At 42.0% G+C, this 22,594-nt stretch overlaps 1 protein-coding gene across 2 annotated transcripts; it reads left to right on the forward strand.

Moving 5' to 3' along the window:
- Positions 1 to 11,203: 11,203 nt before the first annotated feature.
- Positions 11,204 to 22,568, forward strand: fbxo11a (F-box protein 11a). Of its 2 annotated transcripts, none has more exons than XM_084561907.1 (22): positions 11,204 to 11,534; positions 13,343 to 13,467; positions 14,308 to 14,389; positions 15,612 to 15,756; positions 16,530 to 16,659; positions 17,232 to 17,315; positions 17,396 to 17,528; positions 17,616 to 17,722; positions 17,842 to 17,953; positions 18,180 to 18,286; positions 18,454 to 18,591; positions 18,844 to 19,061; positions 19,161 to 19,341; positions 19,436 to 19,558; positions 19,768 to 19,853; positions 20,028 to 20,104; positions 20,227 to 20,370; positions 20,534 to 20,644; positions 20,814 to 20,921; positions 21,031 to 21,139; positions 21,225 to 21,323; positions 22,430 to 22,568. In XM_084561907.1, exons 1-22 carry the CDS (start codon positions 11,441 to 11,443, stop codon positions 22,557 to 22,559), a joined length of 2,643 nt encoding a protein of 880 aa, XP_084418033.1. In that variant the 5' UTR covers positions 11,204 to 11,440; the 3' UTR covers positions 22,560 to 22,568. The 2 variants fall into 2 exon arrangements, with proteins under 2 accessions (XP_084418033.1, XP_084418034.1); XM_084561908.1 differs by having other exon boundaries at positions 15,615 to 15,756.
- Positions 22,569 to 22,594: the final 26 nt, after the last annotated feature.

The following is a 22,594-nucleotide window of genomic DNA, read 5'->3' on the forward strand; positions in this document are numbered from 1 at the left end:
CATTCTGTATGCCCTTTATGGGGGACTTAAGGAGTTGTCATTTTGGTGACAGGAAGGAATAGGTCTGAGTTGTGAGAACTGTGTTGACAGTGGGCGAGGATAATTACAGTAAACAGCTCAGTCTGCATCAAAGGGAGTGAGGTAAAGAATAGCAGGATTACAGACTATGAGAGGAGTTCATGTGAGGCAGTAAAAGTGGTACTGATGAAAGGATGAACAATGTGGAAGCTGGCCTGTGATGGAGAAGCATGAATGAGGGTGCAGTGTGTCTTAGCAGCCAGCCCATAGTGGCATAGCGGTCAGGAGGCCTGCTGCTTTAATGGTCCATAAATCTGCGTGGACTGGCTGGTCTGATGCCGCCCCTGTGAGACCCTCTCATGCGGAAAATGAATCAGACCATTTTTACGGATCGCAAGTGTGGAAGCTCTCACCCTCCCCTGCCCTACTGCCAGCGAGCCGATAAGAGCTGCTGCACACGTACGGCACTCCATTTCAGCAGGTCTGGAGCTCATAAAACTCTCTATTAGTGACAACCTTTGTTTGTAGGCTGCTCCTCATCCAGTCTGTCCCCTTGCCTTTGTTGTTCTCCATCCGTTTTCCTTCTTTCCCGCTCTCTCTCTCTCTCTCGCTCTCATTAGACCAAACTTTGGTTTCTGGAGTGAGAAAACAGATGCTGCCACTTTGGTACACAGCCAGTTAAGAGGTGTAAGCTGTCAAGATAAATCACATTCCAGCGGAAACTGCTTCCTTTCCATACTCTTGATTAAAACCGACTCCTCTGTTTCCATCTTTCTCTCTGTCACACGCACAATGAACGGTGGAGTTTGCATATCAATCAGAAACACGATGGGTACCGTATTTGTATTTTCTCCTGCTTGATCTCATACACATAATTACAACAATAGACGGCACCCAAAATATTCACCAGTATGCGCAATTTGGCAGACTTTATCCATTTCCTTTCTGTGGTTAGTTCCACCTCATGTGCCATGGACAGGTAAAGACATCATGGAGTGCACTTTATAAAGTCACTGGTCCTTTTAGAAGATTTACTGCAGACCAAACAGACAGCCAGCTCCCTGAGCTAATTAGTTTGAACCTCCTTTGAAATGCGAAGTGGAAGAGTCATCAAGAGAATTATGACATAGATTAAAGAGTGCTACCACACATGCACAGATATGCATGCTTAACACATGCAGGTGCATGCGTACACACATGCACGTAGGCTGTGTGGTATTTTATTTTCCTAGATAAGTACGGTGAACATGGTAACTGGTTAAACAGGTAGTATTTGCATTCTCCCCGTGACAAGAAAGCAACTGTCTGTGAAGCTGTAGAGGCCACCTGCTGTGTATAGACACCACACACCAGAAGTCCTAGCAGTTAATTGCTCTGGATGGAGCACACTGCTCTTGTTTAAAGAGACAGCACAAAGCAAGACGGCATTTTTTTTATCTTCAAGTATTCCCTTTTAAATACTCAGAGGCAAAATTCTTGTCTTTGCCAAAAAAAATAAATAAATAGTGTTAATGTACTTGTACACGCCCTCTAACTGTCAGCAGAGCAATCAGGCGTGGTCAACTTCTTTCAGATGCAACACTTTCTTTGTTCTTCAGGTTTGTTTTCCCTAGAGGTTCTCCCAGCTATTGCCGGCAGTTATCCTCAGCTGAAGAGTGTGTTTGCCTACAGAAGCCTTTGTTTGACAAGCCTTTCTGCTAACCGGGTCTTATGAATTGTGTCAGCAGTGTGCTGATTGTCTGTTATCTGTCAGCTGATAAGTGCCTCTTTTAATGCGCGGGCAATAAAATTCAACATGTAGGGCAGGGGAATGATTTTTTTTTTTCAACAGTCAAACAAATATACTGTAATTCTGTATTGATTCAGCCTATTTGTTCAGGTTGTATTGGGCAAACGCTTATATGAACAAGCTGAAATGTCAGTTCATTCCAGTGGAGGGTGAAAGATGTCAGCATGAAGGACAGTAAATTAAACTTTACAACAGCATGATGAGAAAACCTTTTAATGAGACTTCTATGAAAATTTTTACAGTTTTTTCACTTCCGATTTTACTAGTCAGTAAACAACGAGGCAAGCAGTTGTAGTAAAGACAAGCCTCTCTTTCCCTAAGCAACAGAGACAGAACCAGAAGGGCTGGTTTTAATTATTTCAAAGGGCCAAACCTGCACCGTTGCCCCCCTAGCAAGATGGGCCCCCAAATGTATGTGCATAATTAGTACAAACCCTCTCCACTCGTCTGAGAGGGTTACTTAAAGCATCCTACCCACCCATAAAATATAAAATATGATAAATATACAACAAATATAAATATAGCTGCAGGAATCTGCCTTAAAAGTAATGCAAATGAAATCAGACTATCAGTTTAGTGACTAGTTCAAACAAGTCTTCAGTTCGAGTCAGCCATCACATGACTATAGCTTTAGGCAGACAATCACTACAGTGACAACGCTTTCCCACAATTGACCATGCTAACAAAAAGACCGCCTTCTCAGTTATCTGTATATACAGTAACCGGCAGTTTGGTTGTTACTAAACACAGAGAGCTGAACTTTGGTCGTTTTTATTTCATTGCCTCCATGCTATCTCTTTGCACTTTCGAGCACAGTAAAACTGCACGACTCGCTTATAAAGACCTCCAAATTGCCTTGCTCTACAATGCACCCCATGCAGGGGGCAAGCGAATTAACCCATTAATCCCTGGCTGCTCTATTGCCAAGCTAAATTTTGTTATTCAGCCCTAATGACTTCTCCTTGAAGGCAAATGAACACTTGTAGTCAATTAACTGTGAAGCAGGAGGCGGATAAAGGAAAGACAACCCAGTCTGATATGTTATGTCGTACCAGCCGTTTAAGCTGGAGTCGTGACGTCTGCAGAGACATTCGACTGATGTCTTCAGTGTAAACAACGACACATAAGAAAAGCTTTGTTCTTTGACACTCCCTTATCTTTTCACAGCATCTGGTCCTCCCCGCCATGCCTTGGTCACAAGCACACTTTATCTTGTGGGACAATAGTGGTCTTGTGCCCAGCAGTGTTGTCTGGCACTACCAGCTCCATAGTGGGCTATGACGCGTATGAGGGATCGCCCGGGCTCTTCAGTGAGAATAAGTGTGTGTTGGGTCGTCTCATGTATAAACAGTACGATAAGTAGGGTGCCTGTTGCTTTGTAACGGATATGAAAATGACACTCAAAAATTCAAAATCTGATAGGAATGTCAGAATTTCCACAAAACCCCATCTCAGTGCAGTGGCACTCATTCCAGTTCACAAGTTACAAGCTAATTGTTAGCCAAAAGAAGTGGACACATGGCTGAATCGGATAAATGAATGGATAAACAGGAAAATAGATGTATAATGTTTGACACAGCCAAACATGAATAAACCAAACTGAAGCTGAAGCTGATGAGAAAGTGCCAGAAGCTGCAGTTCCTCAAATGGCCACTTAAACTGCTGCGAAGACTGTAAAAGGCTGACTGTAAAAGTAAATCAGTCCCATCTGACTCCTGGAAGCTAGCCTGAATTTGCCCCATGCACAACGTTTTTGTTGGAGAAACTGGGTTTGGAGTCAGGTCATTTGGGATTTGATTATGTCCTGGCAAAAGATCTCCAAATCGAATTGAAATCGTTCACAACAAAATGGCTCTGACTGGTTGTGCAACGTACCAATTGGGTACCAATTAGTTGAAACAAGCCCCATAATGAAATCCAAATGCCATGCCACCAGAGACCTGAGACCAGGCTACATAGAAATAAAATGATTACAGCCTGGTAAACATTCATTGTTTTGAAATAATTTCCCCACTATTAACAACTTTATAGTGATCATTTTTTGTTTAACTCACATGTGTAAATTATGATTGAGGGTGAGGCTGCTTTGAATTTGAAGAGAATTAAGCACAGTCCAGTGCATCCAAGATGGTGATGGCCAGAGCCAGGACCCTGAGCTTCAAAACTGTCCTTCAGGAAAGGGTTTGTCTCTCTTTATGTACAGTTAATGGAATAAATGACAATAAAAGTAATGGATTAATGCTTAAAATACCAAGTGATGGAACTGAAAAAATAAAAGTAACAGACAAACAATTGAGAAAGGTATTTAAAAGAAACAGATAAGTGGATGTATGTGAGAATCATAGGGTGAAAAAAGCAGTCAACAATCAGGGCAAGAAGTTTAGTTAGTGACAAGCTAACAGTTAACTAAAAGTAATGGAGCCAAATACACCCGAACTCCAGAACAGAGTTTTGTATGAACAAAATATTAAGTCAAGCAGTGTTAAATCGACTTTTATAGCATTGGTAGTATATTAATATTTGGCATAAGTTCAAACGAACACTCTTGGAACATGACACTTGTCAGTGAAGGTGTATTTCAGTTCTTGTTATATGGGGGTACTGTATGCCAAACAAAAATAGGTTGCGATGAGAGCACAGACCTGCCTCTCTGCACCATGCATATAAAGTGAGTGTGACCCGATGCCTGAGGGGCAGCATATACCCAGCCTGGGTGTACGGGGAGCCTGGTTGTGTTGCTGTGAGCGGGCGCACGGCTGTAGAGAAAGTGGTGCAGTGCCTCTCTGTGCCTGGCTGAGCACTGGGTAATGAAGCGTGGCAGAGGAGAGAGGAAAGGAGTGTGTCTGCAGGGTAGGCATGGCCCTCGTGTTCCTATGCAACCAGGGCGGATGGCTAGGTGATGCAGGACCGCCTCTGTGCTGCTTACTTGACATGCTGCTGCCACGCTTTCTTTCCCTCGTTTTGGATATTTGTCCGTTTTCTCACTCCGTTCCCATCCTTCTTCGCTCCCAACAAATAAATGTGACACTGTCCGACATACGGCCCAAGGAAAATATGTGAAATCTGTCAAGCCTAATCAGCTAATTATTCCTGAAATTATGAATCAAATTCAGCAAATATTCTCCCATGATTCTAAATCAAACTACAAGAAAAATAATCATTAAGCACACATTGCACTTAAGGCTCTCTTATTTATTTCCCTAATTGATTTTCTGCTTCCTGTCTGTGAGACGGCTGCCCTTTCAATCAGAGACCTAGTGAGAGCAGATGTGCTATTGTTTCAGAGGTGGTGTCCTGAGACACTTTCCACACACCACCCTCCACTAGCAGTCACATAGAGGGCATTCATAACAAGGGAAATCAGGAAAAAAAAATTCCAAATTGAAAACAACATAGGTGTGGTTTACAAAAAGAAAGCTGTACTGTTGGCAACAATGATTATGATTAAGGTCCTTGCGTGGATTTTCTCCAGGTTCTCTGATTTCCTCCTACATGTCCAAACGGATGCTTGTTATGTTAATTAGAGATGCCGTTAGTGTGTGTGTGTGGTTGTCTCCTTGTATGTGTCAACCTTGTAACTGATTGGTGACCTGTCCAGGGTGAACCCCGCCTCTTGCTTGATGTCAGCTGGGATAAGCTGCAGCCCACCTTGACCTGCAGAGGGATTGGATGGATGGATGGATGGATGGATGGATGGATGGATGGATGGATGGATGGATGGATGGATTGCCCACTTGCCCATTCAAAAACACAGTTACTATCATTACGCTGCACAGCACCCAATGCCAATCATTCTTTTTGATCCAAAAGTCTAACATGACCTCCAGGACTTTAGTTGACTGTTCTGTTTAGTTGGTAGTGGAAGCAAGGATTCTGTTTTGGGAGCACCAGACAGTGCAGTTACTTTTCTCCAAGCTAGTTAGTTAATTTTCCAGTTTGCCCCAGAGTAGATCTGCTGTGCAAGGAGTGTGAAACTTTCATTTCCTGCAAACCGTCCGTTCACGCTGGGATGCCTGTCAAAAATAATAATCTTAATGAACTAGAAACTGAGCAAACCATCCTGCTTTGCAAAAAAAAAAAAATGTTGATGGACAACCTTCTTGATGTGTAAAACATGGAGGGATGTGTTTTGCTAATGACTTTGGCAGACCCCTGGTTATAGTTATGGCTGTGAAATGCATTGAAATACACCATGTTAATTTATCTTAATTATATGTAAACTGTATGTAATTGATGTCCCTTACTTAATTTCTCATTAACTGTCTGCCTGTCTGCCCTGCAATCACAAAACATACATTTAAAACAATAAGTAATTCTCTTCACTGAATGATTTTCCTCCTAAAAAGAGCTTACACCTCTACAAAGACAAACTCTTAACATATTATCATCTATTGTGCGTCCACACATTTCCTGTGGGCAACAAGTGTGGATCTATTCTTAGCTGACGGCCAGGGCCTCAGCACTTTCTGCTCCCGCTTCTCATAGGTTGGACGGCGAGAGGTGTGATGCAGTCCCGCCAGGTCCGACTGTGTCAGCGTTGCCTGTGTCCAGCTGTAGCGACGGTGGGGCCCGTTGACCATCTGTCCCCGGCCGGCAGATTCAAGGATCGGTCCCCAGAGCGGGGATCGGGGGGGCGGGAGGGAGATGAGGTCGGATGGGGGAATCAGCTTTGTGTTGCCATAAAGCTGTCTTTCCTCTCTCCTAGCAACGGACTCCCATTTCCTTGGTTTTTTGGGCGGCATGGTCCTGTTGGTTGGTGTGCACGGCCCCCTTACTCACTCTCTCTCTGTCCTATTTATGGTAATGAGCCATCTGCCCTCTCTGTAACAGCCGCCCAAATAGAGGAGAGGCTGGGAGGAGGAGGAGGAGGATGAGGAGGAGGAGGAGGAGGAGGAGGAGGGAGGGGGGGGGTTGTCTCTGACAGACAGGAGTCTGAGACAAAGACGCTTATCCTGTTGTGTCTGCTTCTGCACCAGTGGATGCCTTCAGATATGGAGCCAGGGATGACCAAGAGCAGAGACAATCCTTAAACACGTCCAGCGTTTTCAATAGCGTGAAGAAAGGACGTGTGCATGTTTGTCTGCACCTGACAGAGAGACAGAGAAAGTGACACAGTGAGACAGACAGCGCTACCACCTGCAGTTCAGCACATTAAGTTGTTCAACACAAAGAGTATTTGTACTACCAGCGCAAGGATGACCCCTCCTCACTCACACAAACACATGCACACACACACGCAATATTGACTCCTGAGCTGAATATTACACAACCCCACTATTATTCAGAGCTGCTATATGGATGTGCCTCCGTGACTTGGTGACATGGGAGAGTGGTGGGCACACCAGCCAATACAGAGCCACCCAGCATTCAATAGACCTCTGTTGCCACTGGATACTAGATTGGTTACCAAGCCAACACATGTGCCTCACTGTCATATCTCCGACAGATTAGTGTCAAAAACAACAGAGATCTTGACAGTTATGCTCCCCATGTTTCAGGCTTAGGTGAGGCACTCAGCTTCACTGTACCTCTCCCTAAAAAGGACGGGTGATTCATGAAAAATTAAATTAAAAAGAAATGGGGATTATGTAAGATGGGGCAAAAGATATTCCTTCTGGCCATAGCAACATAACAACAGAGCACAACAGCCAGTGAATCAAAAACATAACGGTAACCTGGTTTGTCCGTTTAGAGTATTCCACTTGAATTAATCTCTGATAACTGGCCACACACCTGCAGATTTATCAATAAAACATAAGACAAGAACTCTTCTAACTCATGACAGTTAGGGCCGTTGTCATTTGTACAAGTCAATGTCCTACACGAGACCCGGAGCTGACTCCTTTCAAGGGGTCATTCGACATTAACCCTCATCAGACAAGACAGAAAAACTCACAGATGGGTCAATGACCACAGTGCAACAAATCCCAGATGGTCCTGCTGCTAGGCCTGCTAGGGTTGGTCCATAACATAAAGCAAAACAATATGAAAACAAACACGTGCATGAATGGAAAATGCAGTTAATACTATAAATGTGCATGAAGGCTAAAAAGAGGGGTTGTGGGGATGCTGCCACCTCCAGTTGCAGGGTAGCTTTGCAGCTCTGGGTGACTCATTAATTAGTCAGTGGAGCAGTATTCATCTAGAGCAGCCAAAAACTATGCTAATTAATTACCATGTTGTTGCCACAGTCACACATTGATATCCTACAAGCAAATATTTACATAATCACAATACTGAGCAGTGTTAAAAGACTTAAGTTTCCGCCTATGAGAGAAAAGACAATTCTTCAGTGTATTTGGCAATCTGACACAAACAACGCCGTTGTCATGGCAGCATCCTGGGGCAAAAGGTTTGTTAAGAAATTACGGCTTACATAAAAGTGACTGCCAAGGGTGAATACTTAGGATGCTTTAAGAACAAAAACCAACACTGCGGGATCGTTGAGCAAAAACAAATCTGAACAAGGTGAAGCGCCATTCAGACAATAGACACAAAAAGACACCGACCATAGAGGTGTCATGTGACGCTCCTCTCTCCACACATCATGTGGAGAATACTCACCGGAAGAGATGAGGAGACATCTAGTGGACAAGCAGCCTGCTGTGCAACAGGAAAAAATAAATCAAGCATCCAGTTTTTCCAGTGAACTGAGGAGACAGTAAACCCAAACTGATGAACACATACAGGTATAAACAATAAAATAATAATGGCTCAATCCTGCAAATTTTCACATATACAATCTAAAAAATGTGGTGTTTGAACAGGTGGACAGACACGTTAAAAAAAAGATGCACATTCAATGGAAAATAGACATACTGTTGGACGAGCAAACATTTGATCCTCTTTGAAATAGTGCCTACAGATCAAGTTGATATACTTGAACAACAATATGAGGAAAATGTGTCGTTCAAATCATCTATTGAACCAAAATGTCAATATCTGCCCAGTGACAGAACTTCATTGGTATGAAGAGCTGTCTTTGGTCTGCACCAAACATGTCTACTGATATATGGGCCAACCAATGCTGCCATTATATCAAAAGGAGAGGTCTTTGCTTAAACTAACAGACATACTATAGTTTTATTGTAATGTTCTTTTCAGACAATAAAGTTTTTTTTTTATTATTATTGGCAAGCAGGTCGGTCTCTTCAGCACCAACATTTGGAAGAGTATCCTGCAGATCCTGATGATGAAATTCTTGGGGTTCTTGAAGACTTCTTTTAGTTTCAGACGGTCTGCTTTGGGACTGAATTTAGAGCAGCTAGTCCCAGACAAGCTGGCAGACGTTTCGTTGAAATCAACATCAATTGATGAACGATTCAGACGTCTTTTAAATCTCTTGACAGACTCGTTTTATGTCCAAACCCTTTTGTGTGAAGGCATTAAAAATCTCTTTATATCATAATGTGATGACACCACACACACACACACACACTTCAACACCAACGATGATGAGGTTAGGGGTTTAAATAAAACAGGTTCCAGAAACATGTTCTACCAGACTGTCGTTGCCAGTGCCCTCTTCTACGCTGTGGTGTGCTGGGGAGGCAGGGCTGAGAGGAAGGGCACCTCGCGGCTGGACAAGCTGATACAGAAGGTGGGCTCTGTGGTAGGGGCAGAGCTGGAGTCCCTGACTTCAGTGGCAGAGGCAAGGACCTTGAATAAAATCCGGTCCATCGTGAACAATGTCCACCACCCTCTACACGACACCATAGCCAGGCAGAGAAGCTCGTTCAGTGACAGGCTGCTGTCTCTGTCCTGCTCCACAGACAGGTTGAGGAGGTCGTTTGTACTTCCCTGCGCCCCACGCCTCCCTGTGAGGAAACAACTGGACTTTGGTCATTGCTGATACTACTGTATATTTTTTACACAATATTATATGTGTATGGGGTAAATAAAGTATGTTAATTGTGTGTTTTATTTTTTTAATATATCATCATATTACTGTATATATTGAAGAATATAAGATGTTCGATTGTTCTAATTTTTTGTAAAAAAAAAGGCCAAGAATTTGCCATACTTTTTCACATGAATGTATCTGAGACCTGTTTCAGTGTGTTCATTTGGGCTTGCTGAATAGCACCACCATGAGACAACATACAAGATTTTCCCAAATAAAATTAATTTTAGCTACGCTACATTTGGAAACCCGTTGAGATATGAAACTTCAGAAAGTTCCCCTTAATTCTTACTGATACGTTACTATTTCTTTACAAACACTCAGCTTAGCTTTCTATCATCTAAGAAAACGTTCACATCACATGGTGTAAACTGAGGTCACTCCAACTCATAAAAACTATGGACAACACAGAGGAAGAACTGTTGGATGTCTGACCTCTGATGCTTTGAGGTGTTTTCTTCTTGACAAACGTAACACAGACACTGTTTGTGTTCAATCAAATAAACATCGCAACTCCCTTGGATATACCCCTCGTTCAGACATCATCAGACAGATTCCAGATGAGCATCACTTCAGTCCCCTTGTTTGTTTATCGTGGCCCAGATGTCACCTGGTTTAAAAACTTACATAATAGCCCCCAAGCAGTAGATAAACTGTGTACCGTTGCATGGATATTAATGAATTCCACCTTGTCAAAGTATTTGCAACAGGACACACGTGTTATAAATTGTGTGCTGGGCACTGTTAGGAGCAAAGAACAGGAAGAAACTGCATAACTGCTGTGTAATGTCTCTTCTAGCTGTCCCTGAGAAGGCTAAAGTAACTTTTGGATGTTCTGTTTAAAATAAAATGATCAATCATCCCTCTTCCATCCATCCTCTAGCTGCTTAGACATCCGGGACTGAGCGACAGTTGTCACAGGGCGAGCAGACCCGCTGAGATGTCAGTCAGTTGTGCCAAGAGCGCTGCGAGCATGCAGCAGGCATCCTTAGCAGCTACCAAAAACAGACTTGCTGAAAAGGGAACGGAAAAATGGGTCAATGCCAAGGAACTGAGAGGCTCAAATATTAGTCTCTGCTCACATCCGCAATTAATCTCTGAGCAAGATCATGAAAGTTTTGCTTTAAATGTCACATTACACAAACATATTCATATTGAATCCGGATGCTTTTTATTTCAGAAGAATTAATGATGAATGAAGACTTTTATTAGTTATATTAACTTAGATAAATCTTTTATCTTTTTTTTTTTAATAACAGGTGGCAAACTTGATGACAACCCCTTGATGACAATCAGCTGGTGGGACATGGTGGATGTTTAAGGTGTGTGTTTTAGCAGGACACCTACACCTCCAGTCATGGGGGTTACAGCAAACTGCAGCAACCAGCAGATTCTCACATGATGGATGCTGAAGAGCAATGTCACCGTTGAATAGACCGCCCTGAACCGAGGAGGCGACGTGACGGCGAGGGGTCCTCCCATGTGATGTGACTGAGGCCTGACGGACCGTGCCTGTCTGTTATGGCTCCTCCTGCTACAGTAGAACGGGGGCTAGACGTAACACCAGTGCAGGGGAACGGCACCAACACACAGCGAGACGTTTCACGGGAGCCACGGCTAAACATGGCAGATCGTGCAATGCTCAAGAAAAAGACATAGGCGTTTGAGCTCGGCGTCGCCTCTTCTGCTGTGAAGGCTTCGACATTTCTTCACGATTAACAACACCTCAAATGAACTCCGTCAGAGCAAGCAACGTTAGCAGAAGACCTAGGCGAGTGTCGAGGCCGCGCCCGGTGCAGCCGGAGAGGAACCACCAGGAAAGAGGTAACGTTAGCCCCGCTAGCTTTAGCATGACCGAGGTGCTTGACTTTAGGGTTGAATTGTGTGTTTTATGCTCGGGTGTTTGTACGTGTTAATATGCCGTGATTACACCGAGGCAGCGTTGGTTGTTATGGTAAAACAGTAAGGGGGCTAGCAGTAGGCTCAATGGGTCGCAGTCCAGTCAGGAAACACCGAGGCTTTTGTGTTTGTACCTAGCACTGAGGCCGCGCTTTGTTTTGCTTGATTTTTACTCCCGAGTCGGCCTTCATTTTGCTTGTCTGACCTCATATCTGTGCTCAGTTTCGTTTGTTGTCAGAGAACATTACACTACTGACGAGAAAGGTGCTATAAAACGGGTTTCTCGATTTATGTGTGACGAAGGCAGGAAGGATACATTAAGTGGTTTTGCCAGTTGTCGTAGCAGAATGCTAACTTAACCTAGCCTGTGCTAGGTAGCTGTTATTATTAGCATGTTTGGCTAGCTTCTGCGTCCTGGTGTTTTGGTTGTTTTTTTTTTAGAAAAAAAAACCCCGTCTTCATAACATTTACAGCGTTAAAATGTCAAGACGGGATGTGGTGTGACAATTTATTTTTTTATATAACACAGTCGCATTATGTTTTATATATTTTTCTGCAGTAACGGTCTTTGACAGACGGTGCTATGTGAGCAGCTGCATTTTTCTTTTTTTCAAAGTAAACATTTGCTAGCTAAAGATGCTCTTTAATCATAGTTGCCATTGCTGAAAGCCAACAGTGGAGACCCAGACAATTCAATGGGACACTGATCAGTAACATTAGGGGCTGGTTGATGAGTCCCAACTCAGCGTGATTAAGTGCTCTAGTGACATGTTGTGATGTTTGATCTCACAGCATCAATTGATTGGCAATCAGCATAAGAGGGTTAACTCTTGGCCTGGGGTTTCTCACTAAAATGTAACATAGAAAACTAAGGTCATCTCTTGATGGTGCTGACAAAACTATCCAGTGGGGAATTAACTGTCACGCTCACTCTAATAATCATTTATCCCCCTTCTGTCTCATCTCATTTATTCAAGCAAGTCCTGTCATGATGCTTATTTCCCTTTGCCCAGAGGTCCACAGCTCAGTTGTCATTTCAAGGTGGCTGTAAATGAATAAGCTACTGCAGAACTGGCAATGGATACACAACAGCATCTCCGCTCTTTACACAAGTGTATGTTTCCTACAAAATAAACCATCAGTCTTGTCTAATAATGCAGGCGGACTCGTAAATTAATTCAGTTTACTGCTACAGAGAAGTTGCTTTAACTGGCCCTGGTTGTTACATCGGCTGTGTTTGTAGTGGTTACTGGCCTAGTAGCTGGGGAGAGTCATCCTTGCAACCAGAGCAACAAGCAGACAGAGTTTGCATCTTCAGGGGTAGCTATCAACTCATCATGCCATGGTGAATAGGCTCATAAACATGTGTGTGGTTTAGCTGAGGGCTGATGCTCAGGGTCTTTTTGTGTTTCTGTTGATTGAATCCCCTCTTGATTGGATTGGTAATCAGTTTGTACCATACAGAGCAGGTAATAAACCTTTTTTATTCTGGGTTTTGTCCCGTGATGTGTTGAGGCACTGAATCATGTATTGTCTTGTTTCAGTGGCTTGCTTATCAGTGACAAATCTGTGTTTGAAAGAAGTGGTTTATAAAGGGGTAAATTCATGTCTATTGCTCTAGCAAATATCTGAAATATATGTGCAACTTAGTGTAGGTTATTATACATGTAGCTACACATGTTTTTTTTTTCCCCACTGAGTGCTGATGTGTTATTCTCTTCCATCATTTCTAGATGAGGACGTTCCTGCAGATATGGTCGCAGAAGAATCCGGTCCAGGAGCTCAGAATAGTCCCTACCAACTTAGAAGAAAGTCTCTGCCCAAGAGAACAGTGTGTCCGACAAAGACGAACATGGAGGTTTGTTACCAAAAACCCTCTTGGCACGGGACTAGTTTTCCCCGGGTACCTCTAGTAATTTGTTATTATTGCGGAGGTTGTCTTGTGATTTTTATCCCGGGCGAATCGGCCATGCCTATAATTTGTAAAGTAAAAATTATACTGCAAATTGTATATCCTGTTTCTTCTAACACAGAGGTCAGTGTGGCAATATTAATCCAGTGCGAATTTCCATCTCTGAGATATGGGGGTGTATTTTTATTTTTTCTGGCGTTTTGTTTGATTCATGGCTTTTTCTTGGCTCTTGTCACTTGAGAATATTGAAGGATATGTTGTAAGTCAATATGCAAATCAAGCTGTCGCTGACCCATTTGCAGAAAAAAGCTGCAAAGCATCAGATGAATGAAATTGCGGAAGATTATGAGGTTGGGTTTTTTTTTAGTACTTAATGTGTTCATAACATTAGTAAAGGTGGAGCTGATGTAGATACTGCCATACTACCAGATACAGTCTTATCACCTAATATTTTATTTTTAAAAAATATATTGTTTATTAAAGTGTAGAGGTAAAAAATACGGCGTGGAGTGAAGCGGAAAGTAGCAGGGATATCATAATCATAGATAGTAAATATGAATAAAACACAGTTTGTTTATCCTGTGCAAATGCACCACACAAAACACAGAGATAGGGGTGTAAATTCTAAATCACAGGGCGTCCCCAGGTAAAACTACTCCTGTGCAGATAGGGCTCGAGACTCCTTTAAAGGTGCCAACAAAGCTGAAAGATGAACGTTTTAATAGAAACACAAATCATTTATGATTAAATAATTCCACTGACTTTTTTTTCTTTTTAAACCTACAGGGTGCTTCCACTTCCACCACAGAAAACTTTGGACACCGACCTAAGCGTCCCAGAGTGTCTGGAAAGTGTCAAGATTTACCAGGTAATAAGGAACACATTATTGGACTTGCACTGTCTTTTCCACAAGGTGCATTCAGCATTTAGTTTTCCACCGGTTGTGGGAAGTCATTGTGGGGCTAGGAATTGTTATGAATTAATTACTTTACGTACAAGAAAAGGTGAACTGTACAGTTAGTCTTTCATGTTAGCCGGCAGTGTGTCCTGTTTTTGTTTACATAGTCTGTTATGGGTGCATGTTCATGTGGGGAATAAAGAGTTTTGTTTCATTTTCATAATGAGAGGTCTGAGTATTGCGCTGAACCTGTTTATACAGTGTAATTTGTTTATATGTATATCATCACACAGCTATATGGATATTCCTCGGTCAACTTCAGAGCACATTTCACAAAAATTGTTCTTTTTTTAGTAGATGTAGAAAGTAAGATCTTTAAAAAGACACGAAACAGCACCACGAACGTCTCAAAGGATAAATCATGAAGTCTGTTATTTGTGGCATTTGGAGTTTTTTTCTCCTACGGTGCGGCTCCAAGAATCAAAAATAGATGTTTGCCCCGTTCGATGGCATTTAGTTTTGCTTTTGCACTCAGCATGCAGGGATATGGGGTGCTGGAGAAAACTGTCATACCGCCTCATGCCTCACACAGCAGCTTCATGTGATCTGCTTTAAAACGACTTCCAAATAACTAATATGACATTTACGCTCCCAATTAATCCTTTGTTTGTTCCTTTTCTCTTGTTATATTGAAGTGAGAAGCTAAAATCTGCTTAAATAGAAGCGTTTATGACCTCATTGTGCTTCGTAGAAGATTATCAAGTTGTCTGACAGAAAGATGAGGTTGGTTGTTTCAAGACTATTCTGGAAAACGCCAGGTGTCAGCAGATTATATAGTTCAAATAATGTAAATAAACAGAGATTACAGACAAGAAAATATATTTCATCACGGATTGATTATTGACAACATTTTTACTATGATTCAGGAATAAAACATTGTTAAAATGTTTTGCAACGGTCACTTACCTAGGAGTAAACACAAGAACCAACCTTGTAATTACACTGTCTTGACTTTCAGCGTTGAGGGTAGTAGTCAATAGTAGCCTAGTTTAGATATGGTAGTTCTAAATTCGAGCGGTTAATTCAGATGGTTACGTGTTTCTAGTACTTCAAAAAAGCCGTGATTGTTTCTGCAGAGGTTTGTTGCAGCTGAAAATATTTAATACTAATTCTACGGCCGTCCTCCTCCCAGCAGCTCCGGCAGAGCAGTATTTGCAGGAGAAGCTTCCAGACGAGGTGGTGCTGAAGATCTTCTCGTACCTGTTGGAGCAGGACCTGTGCCGTGCAGCATGTGTATGCAAGCGCTTCAGTGAGCTGGCCAATGACCCCATCCTCTGGTGAGACATGCTGGTGGAGCCCGTTGGAAACATTTACTCTTGACGGCTGCCTGTGTTATTTATTATGCATGTTTGTGTGCATTCAATGAACAAGTTGGAGAGTTACTTACTGTAAATATTTTAATCAATAACAGTCCATCTTACTATGATTGCATTGTAACTTTTAATTTGATTGGGTTTTGCTTTTAATTTGTAATGGTATTTTGAAAAAGGTGAATTAAGTGGGAAAAAGCAGAGAGAAACCAAACACAGCTGGTGATTTGACAGCAACAAAAAGCTCTTTTCAAATTGTTTCGTTCACGTATCGCAATATCAGAATATCCTGTTTTGCATATTTGTTTCTACGGCTCTAACTGCACTATTGTTTGAAATGAGCAGAATGTAAAATAAACAACGCCTGATACATTGGCATGGAAGAATTACACTTACTTGCCAGCTCATAGTTAAACAGTGTAAGGTGGTAACAAACTGTGTAATCATTTTGGATCATGTACTTTGTGGTGCTGTTATACTGCATTGAGTTAAACACAACATTGTCTTCGTTATTTAGCTCAGTCAACTGACTAAGATGAGATTGTCAAAGTAATGGAAACAAGACAATACAATAGTACTACAAAATGAAAACAGTCTCTCTCTCAGTTGTTTTAAATAAATGAATACTGTGACTGTCATTTAATGTCATTTTAATTATGTGGATAAAATCGTTGTCCTGTTGTAGACAAAAAAAATGAAAGGAGGCTGGTGTTAACCGTTCACGTGCCTTCATATTTCAGGAAGAGGCTGTACATGGAGGTATTTGAATACACACGGCCCATGATGCACCCCGAGGCAGGGAAGTTCTACCAGATCAACCCAGAGGAGTACGAGCAGCCAAACCCGTGGAAAGAAAGTTTTCAGCAACTGGTAAGGACCCGGCAGTGGGCTACACGATTCACTGCTAAGTAAAGAATGTGTTGACAGCGACATGATCGTCTGAAATGCTCTCTAATCGCATTTAAAATCGGAAAGTTGAGGAATGTCGAGTGGAAAGATTAACAATAACTTGCTTGTACATGCGGCAAATTATGACACAGTTTTGAACAGCTTTCAACATATTATGGAAGAGACATAAATTAAACCGTCTTTGCAGTCTTGTAATGTCAGCGTCGATACTTTTGTTGCCAAAAGTTTCTCCTGTGCAACTTTAAATCCTCCCGTGTACATACAGTTAATGTCATGTGAAAGGGCAACACCACAGGCTATAATGGTGACATTTTGTGTTTTAGGGCGTAATTGAGAATTGTTTAAAGAAGAGAATGTGTTTAAATTGTATTCCTTAGTGATATATTGACCTTTAGGGTTGTTTTCCCATTCGCAAAAAATGTCTCAGGCATTTCCCTGGCATGTAATGCCTTTGTAATATATGTATTTATTCAGTTTGTTAGTGTGTGAATAATAATAATAATAATAATTATCACGTGATTTTTGTTTTACAGTATAAAGGCGCACATGTTAAGCCAGGCTTTGCAGAGCACTTCTACAGTAATCCTGCCAGATACAAAGGGAGAGATAACATGTTTGTAAGTAAACCACCCAGCCTTCATTTTATAGTTCACGTCACTGCACCAGTCATTAATCTCACTTGTTATGGTTTCTCCAGTACTATGACACCATCGAGGATGCTCTTGGAGGGGGTCAGGAGCCTCATTTTGACGGCCTGATATTTGTCCACTCCGGCATTTACACAGACGAATGGATCTACATCGAGTCCCCTATTACAATGATCGGAGCCGGTGAGTGTTCCTGAAGTCATGGTGACTGTTTCATTGTGCATTTATTCAGCTGTGTCTCTTGTTTAATTCGTTCTGATCGTTTTGCAGCCCCTGGAAAAGTAGCAGAGAAAGTTATCATCGAGAATACCAGAGACTCCACATTTGTATTCATGGAAGGCTCAGAAGATGCTTATGTTGGATACATGACTATTAGGGTGAGAGGACCTTTTCTGTTTCTGCTGGCCAGAGATTAAAGTACTAATCTCTTAAAGTACTTTTAATATTGTTTACAGCTTCAGTTACATTTGTTGATACCCTGTTGTGTCTGCTGCAGTTCAATCCTGATGATAAATCCGCCCAGCACCACAATGCACACCACTGCTTGGAGATTACAGTCAACTGCAGCCCCATCATCGACCACTGCATCATACGCAGCACGTGCACAGGTAATCCTACTGCTCCCTAGGTCTACGTTAGTGATTCCTGACTTTCAAAGTGATACAAGGCAGAGTAAATGTAAGGAGCTGTAAAATTGGAAGAAAATGAAGTCATGTATCTTAAAATCTGTAACAAGGAGTTCAGAAAAAGACTGAATTACCTACAATCTATGATCGGACTACTTTGTTTGTGTTGAAATATATAGTAATAAATGTTCATCCTGCTGTCTTTCAGTGGGGTCGGCAGTCTGCGTCAGCGGCCAGGGTGCTTGTCCCACAATCAAGCACTGCAACATCAGTGACTGTGAAAACGTTGGTCTCTACATCACTGACCACGCACAGGTAAAACACACCTTTCATCCACGCTGTAGTACAAGTACAACATTTGAAGTCATTTGTCTGTTTCTGTATCTTTGTGTAGCCTTTCTTTCATCTTGTGAATACAACCAGTCCAGAAGTGTAAACGTTTTAAGTGACCACACATTTATTCAACATTGTTCTTTGTTCAGGGAATATACGAAGACAATGAGATCTCAAACAACGCTCTGGCCGGGATCTGGGTAAAAAACCATGGCAACCCGATCATCAGACGGAATCACATCCATCACGGCCGAGACGTTGGAGTTTTTACGTTCGACCACGGCATGGTAAGACACCGGGGTTTGGTTTTTGTTTTAAGCAGTGAGCCACCACCATCTGTCACGTTTAGTTTTGACTAAATGTGAACATTTTCAGGAAGTGTCTAGTGTTTATTAAAATTAGGAGTGCTGTGTTGTCACTGCAAGCCCACAGTTGTGTGATGCTCTTGTGTGATAAGGAATATGAAAGTATGATTATAGGCTGTTTTATTTTCTGCTAGTGGACGTAAAATCACTTTGTGTTTCTTTGTCCATTTCCAGGGTTACTTTGAGAGCTGCAACATCCATAGGAACCGCATAGCCGGCTTTGAGGTGAAGGCGTACGCCAATCCAACAGTGGTTCGGTGTGAGATCCATCACGGTCAGACGGGGGGCATCTACGTGCACGAAAAGGGCCGCGGCCAGTTCATCGAAAACAAGATCTATGCAAATAACTTTGCAGGGGTGTGGATCACCTCTAACAGTGACCCCACAATAAGGTCAGTTTGTCCAGGTTGCCTGTGTGTTTAAATGAGCTGCTTATATAACTTTAAAAGGTGTCAACTGTACTCAGCTTTTTTGTTTTTGTCTAAATACAGGGGCAATGCCATTTTTAATGGTAACCAAGGTGGCGTTTATATTTTTGGTGATGGCCGAGGTCTCATTGAAGGAAACGACATTTACGGCAACGCCCTGGCAGGGATCCAGATCAGGACAAATAGCTGTCCTATTGTCAGGCACAACAAGATCCACGATGGACAACACGGTGGCATATATGTGGTAAATATTAGTAGTCATATTGTTTTATCATCTGCAGCTTTCTTATGCGAAAATGTGGAAACATAGTGATGTATGGTGGCATTGTGTCACACAGCATGAAAAAGGACAAGGGGTGATAGAGGAGAATGAGGTGTACAGCAACACGCTGGCAGGAGTGTGGGTGACGACCGGCAGTACGCCAGTGCTGAGGAGGAACAGGATACACAGTGGGAAGCAGGTAAGATTACAGCCGAGTAAAACAATCAATGACGATAAATAAATGAGTCCGTTAATATACTTTGATGTGATGCTATTACGCTGTCATATTAATGTCATAACTCTGACGGGATACTTGAGAACTAATTGATCTCTGCAAAACAAATTGACAAGTTCATAAAATACAAGGAATAAAATGACAACCACTGTCTTTCCCTGTCATTTAAACAGGTCGGGGTCTACTTCTATGACAATGGCCACGGTGTGCTGGAAGACAATGATATCTACAATCACATGTACTCTGGAGTTCAGATCAGGTGTGTGTGTGGGGGGTGACAATAATGTTGAAAATCTGCAAATATTCCCCCCTGTCAGGCCCGAGTCAGATGTCCTGATGTTAAGATGGTTTGATAGGGATGATGATTGCTTTTAGCTTTATTGAAACGATGGCTCACTTGCTCCCTTTTTTTTTTTTTTTTTTTTTGTGACAGGACTGGCAGCAATCCCAAGATCAGGCGGAACAAGATCTGGGGGGGCCAGAATGGAGGCATTTTGGTTTACAACTCAGGTGAGACGCAGAGGAGCTTTAGTGTTTTATTTATCTGCAGCAAGTCGGGGTTTTTGCCATTCAATGTGACAACAGGTATCCCATGCTGCTTTAATAATAAAACACGATTATGTGTCCTTCAGGCTTAGGCTTCATTGAGGACAATGAGATCTTTGACAATGCAATGGCAGGAGTGTGGATCAAAACAGACAGCAACCCCACTCTGCGGAGGAACAAGATCCACGACGGGAGAGACGGCGGGATCTGTATATTCAACGGAGGAAGAGGTAACTAATACGTGTATTCACTTTCAATGGGACTCACACTTATTCAGCCACAGAAATGCAAGGCGCTTTCTGAATGACATCTTCACAATTGAACCATTTGTTCAGTCCAATTTTTCGCATCAGTGGTTTGTGGGATTTTTAACCATCTGTTTTCCGTCGTTAGGTTTGCTTGAGGAGAATGACATCTTCAGAAATGCCCAGGCAGGAGTCCTCATTAGCACCAACAGCCACCCCGTACTGCGGAAAAACAGGATATTTGATGGCTTCGCTGCAGGTGGGTAACACCTGCGCACACGCTGTAATCGCTCATTATTTAAAAATGTGATGAGTCTAATTATTATGGACTTTTAACAGCCTTGTAAATCTGTCCTAACTTGTTTTTAATGAGGTACAGTATGTCTTGCTAATGGGATCCTCAACCAACTGCATGTGCTTTCTAACAGGCATTGAGATCACCAACCATGCCACGGCGACTCTCGAGGGCAATCAGATCTTCAACAATCGTTTTGGGGGATTGTTTCTTGCATCTGGTGTCAATGTCACAATGAAAGGTACTCTACATAATTATTTATTTGTTTATACAAAACGCTGAGCTGCCTGTTAACAAGTGGAAGTGTTATTTACTTGCTCGTTTGCAAATTTCTGCTGTGTGTCCTCCAGATAATAAAATATTGAACAATCAAGATGCCATTGAAAAGGCTGTGAGCAGAGGTCAGTGCCTGTACAAGATTTCAAGTTACACCAGCTACCCAATGCACGATTTTTACAGGTAATTCATGCTCATACTGGAGGCCAAGTTGAATGTCCTGATGCCTTCGTGATTGTTAACGAACGCTCCTTGGGTTCCCACGCAGGTGTCACACCTGTAACACAACCGACCGCAACGCCATTTGTGTGAACTGCATCAAGAAGTGTCACCAAGGACATGATGTGGAGTTCATTAGACACGATAGGTTAGTATTGTACTAATATTTGCTCAATGATATGGAAAGAATTGCCAACATGTGTCTATTTTTACCCAAATGTGTAACAGAATGCAGTGTATGCTTTGCCATCAATGCGTCATCTGACTTTGTACGAGCTTAAAAGTGAAGCCAAAGCAAGTAGAGCTCCCCCTGGTGTCTGGCTGCAGTATAGGTCATAAGCTCCGCCTTATCCATGTTAGCGGATGAGACTTGCGCCAAACTAAAACACTAAAATACACGTCAAATACATTTTTTTTTCAAGGATGATTTCTGTCACTTTAAGTAGTTAATATAATGTGTCAGTTTTTGGATAGGTTCGGTTTGAGTTCGTTATTTGCCAACCGCTTCGTAAACCTGTGAGACTTAATCCCAGTCAGTCTGAACATCAACCAAGATAAAGTCCATCATATACATGCAGTATATCAGTCTATCGATAGAACAGAATAGACTTTATTATGGATCTATCGAGATAAAGATAGCTAGATATAGACGAACAGATAGACCCTTTATTAATCCCAATCCCGGGGAAATTTCCATGCTGCAGCAGCCATGTACAACCATTGATCATAATATACATAACATACAAGAATACATGAAATTACAATGAAATTAATTACACTATCCAAAAAAAATAATAATAATTTGGTGATGTGATGGACTTTATGTTGGTTGATTGAGAATTAAACAGTATGTACATGCAGCCTATAACCTCATATTTCTCGAATAAAAAGTTGAGTTTAAAGCTGGTTATAAATAAAGGTCAGCTACAAAATTGATAAAAAATCTAAAATCTCAGACCTCGGTCAATCTTTTATTCACAGGGCTTTTAATTTGAAATGTTACAGGAACTGTTTGGGAGAAATGTTTAAAAGGCAGACCAGCAAAACCTGAACATATCAAGGGTACAGAAGATTATTGGGACAAAATTTGATTGCACAAATTGATTGGGTCACTGTCATCAAGGTCAGATTGGGATCTGAAGACAGGGTTTAATTTATATATAGTATAGTATGTGAAGTACCATTTTCTCTTGTTTGTATCCTGATGAGTTCAACCAAACATAATTATTTCTCCTGCTTCCTCTCTTCCTGCAGATTCTTCTGTGACTGTGGTGCAGGGACGTTGTCAAATCCCTGCACGTTAGCTGGCGAGCCGACACACGACACAGACACACTGTATGACTCGGCTCCCCCTATAGAGTCCAATACCCTGCAGCACAACTGAGCTCAAGACCCGAGGTCCTTTTGCGCTTCAGCAGT

The sequence above is a fragment of the Chelon labrosus genome (genome assembly GCF_963514085.1).
Source record: "Chelon labrosus genome assembly, chromosome: 15".
NCBI lineage: Eukaryota > Metazoa > Chordata > Actinopteri > Mugiliformes > Mugilidae > Chelon > Chelon labrosus.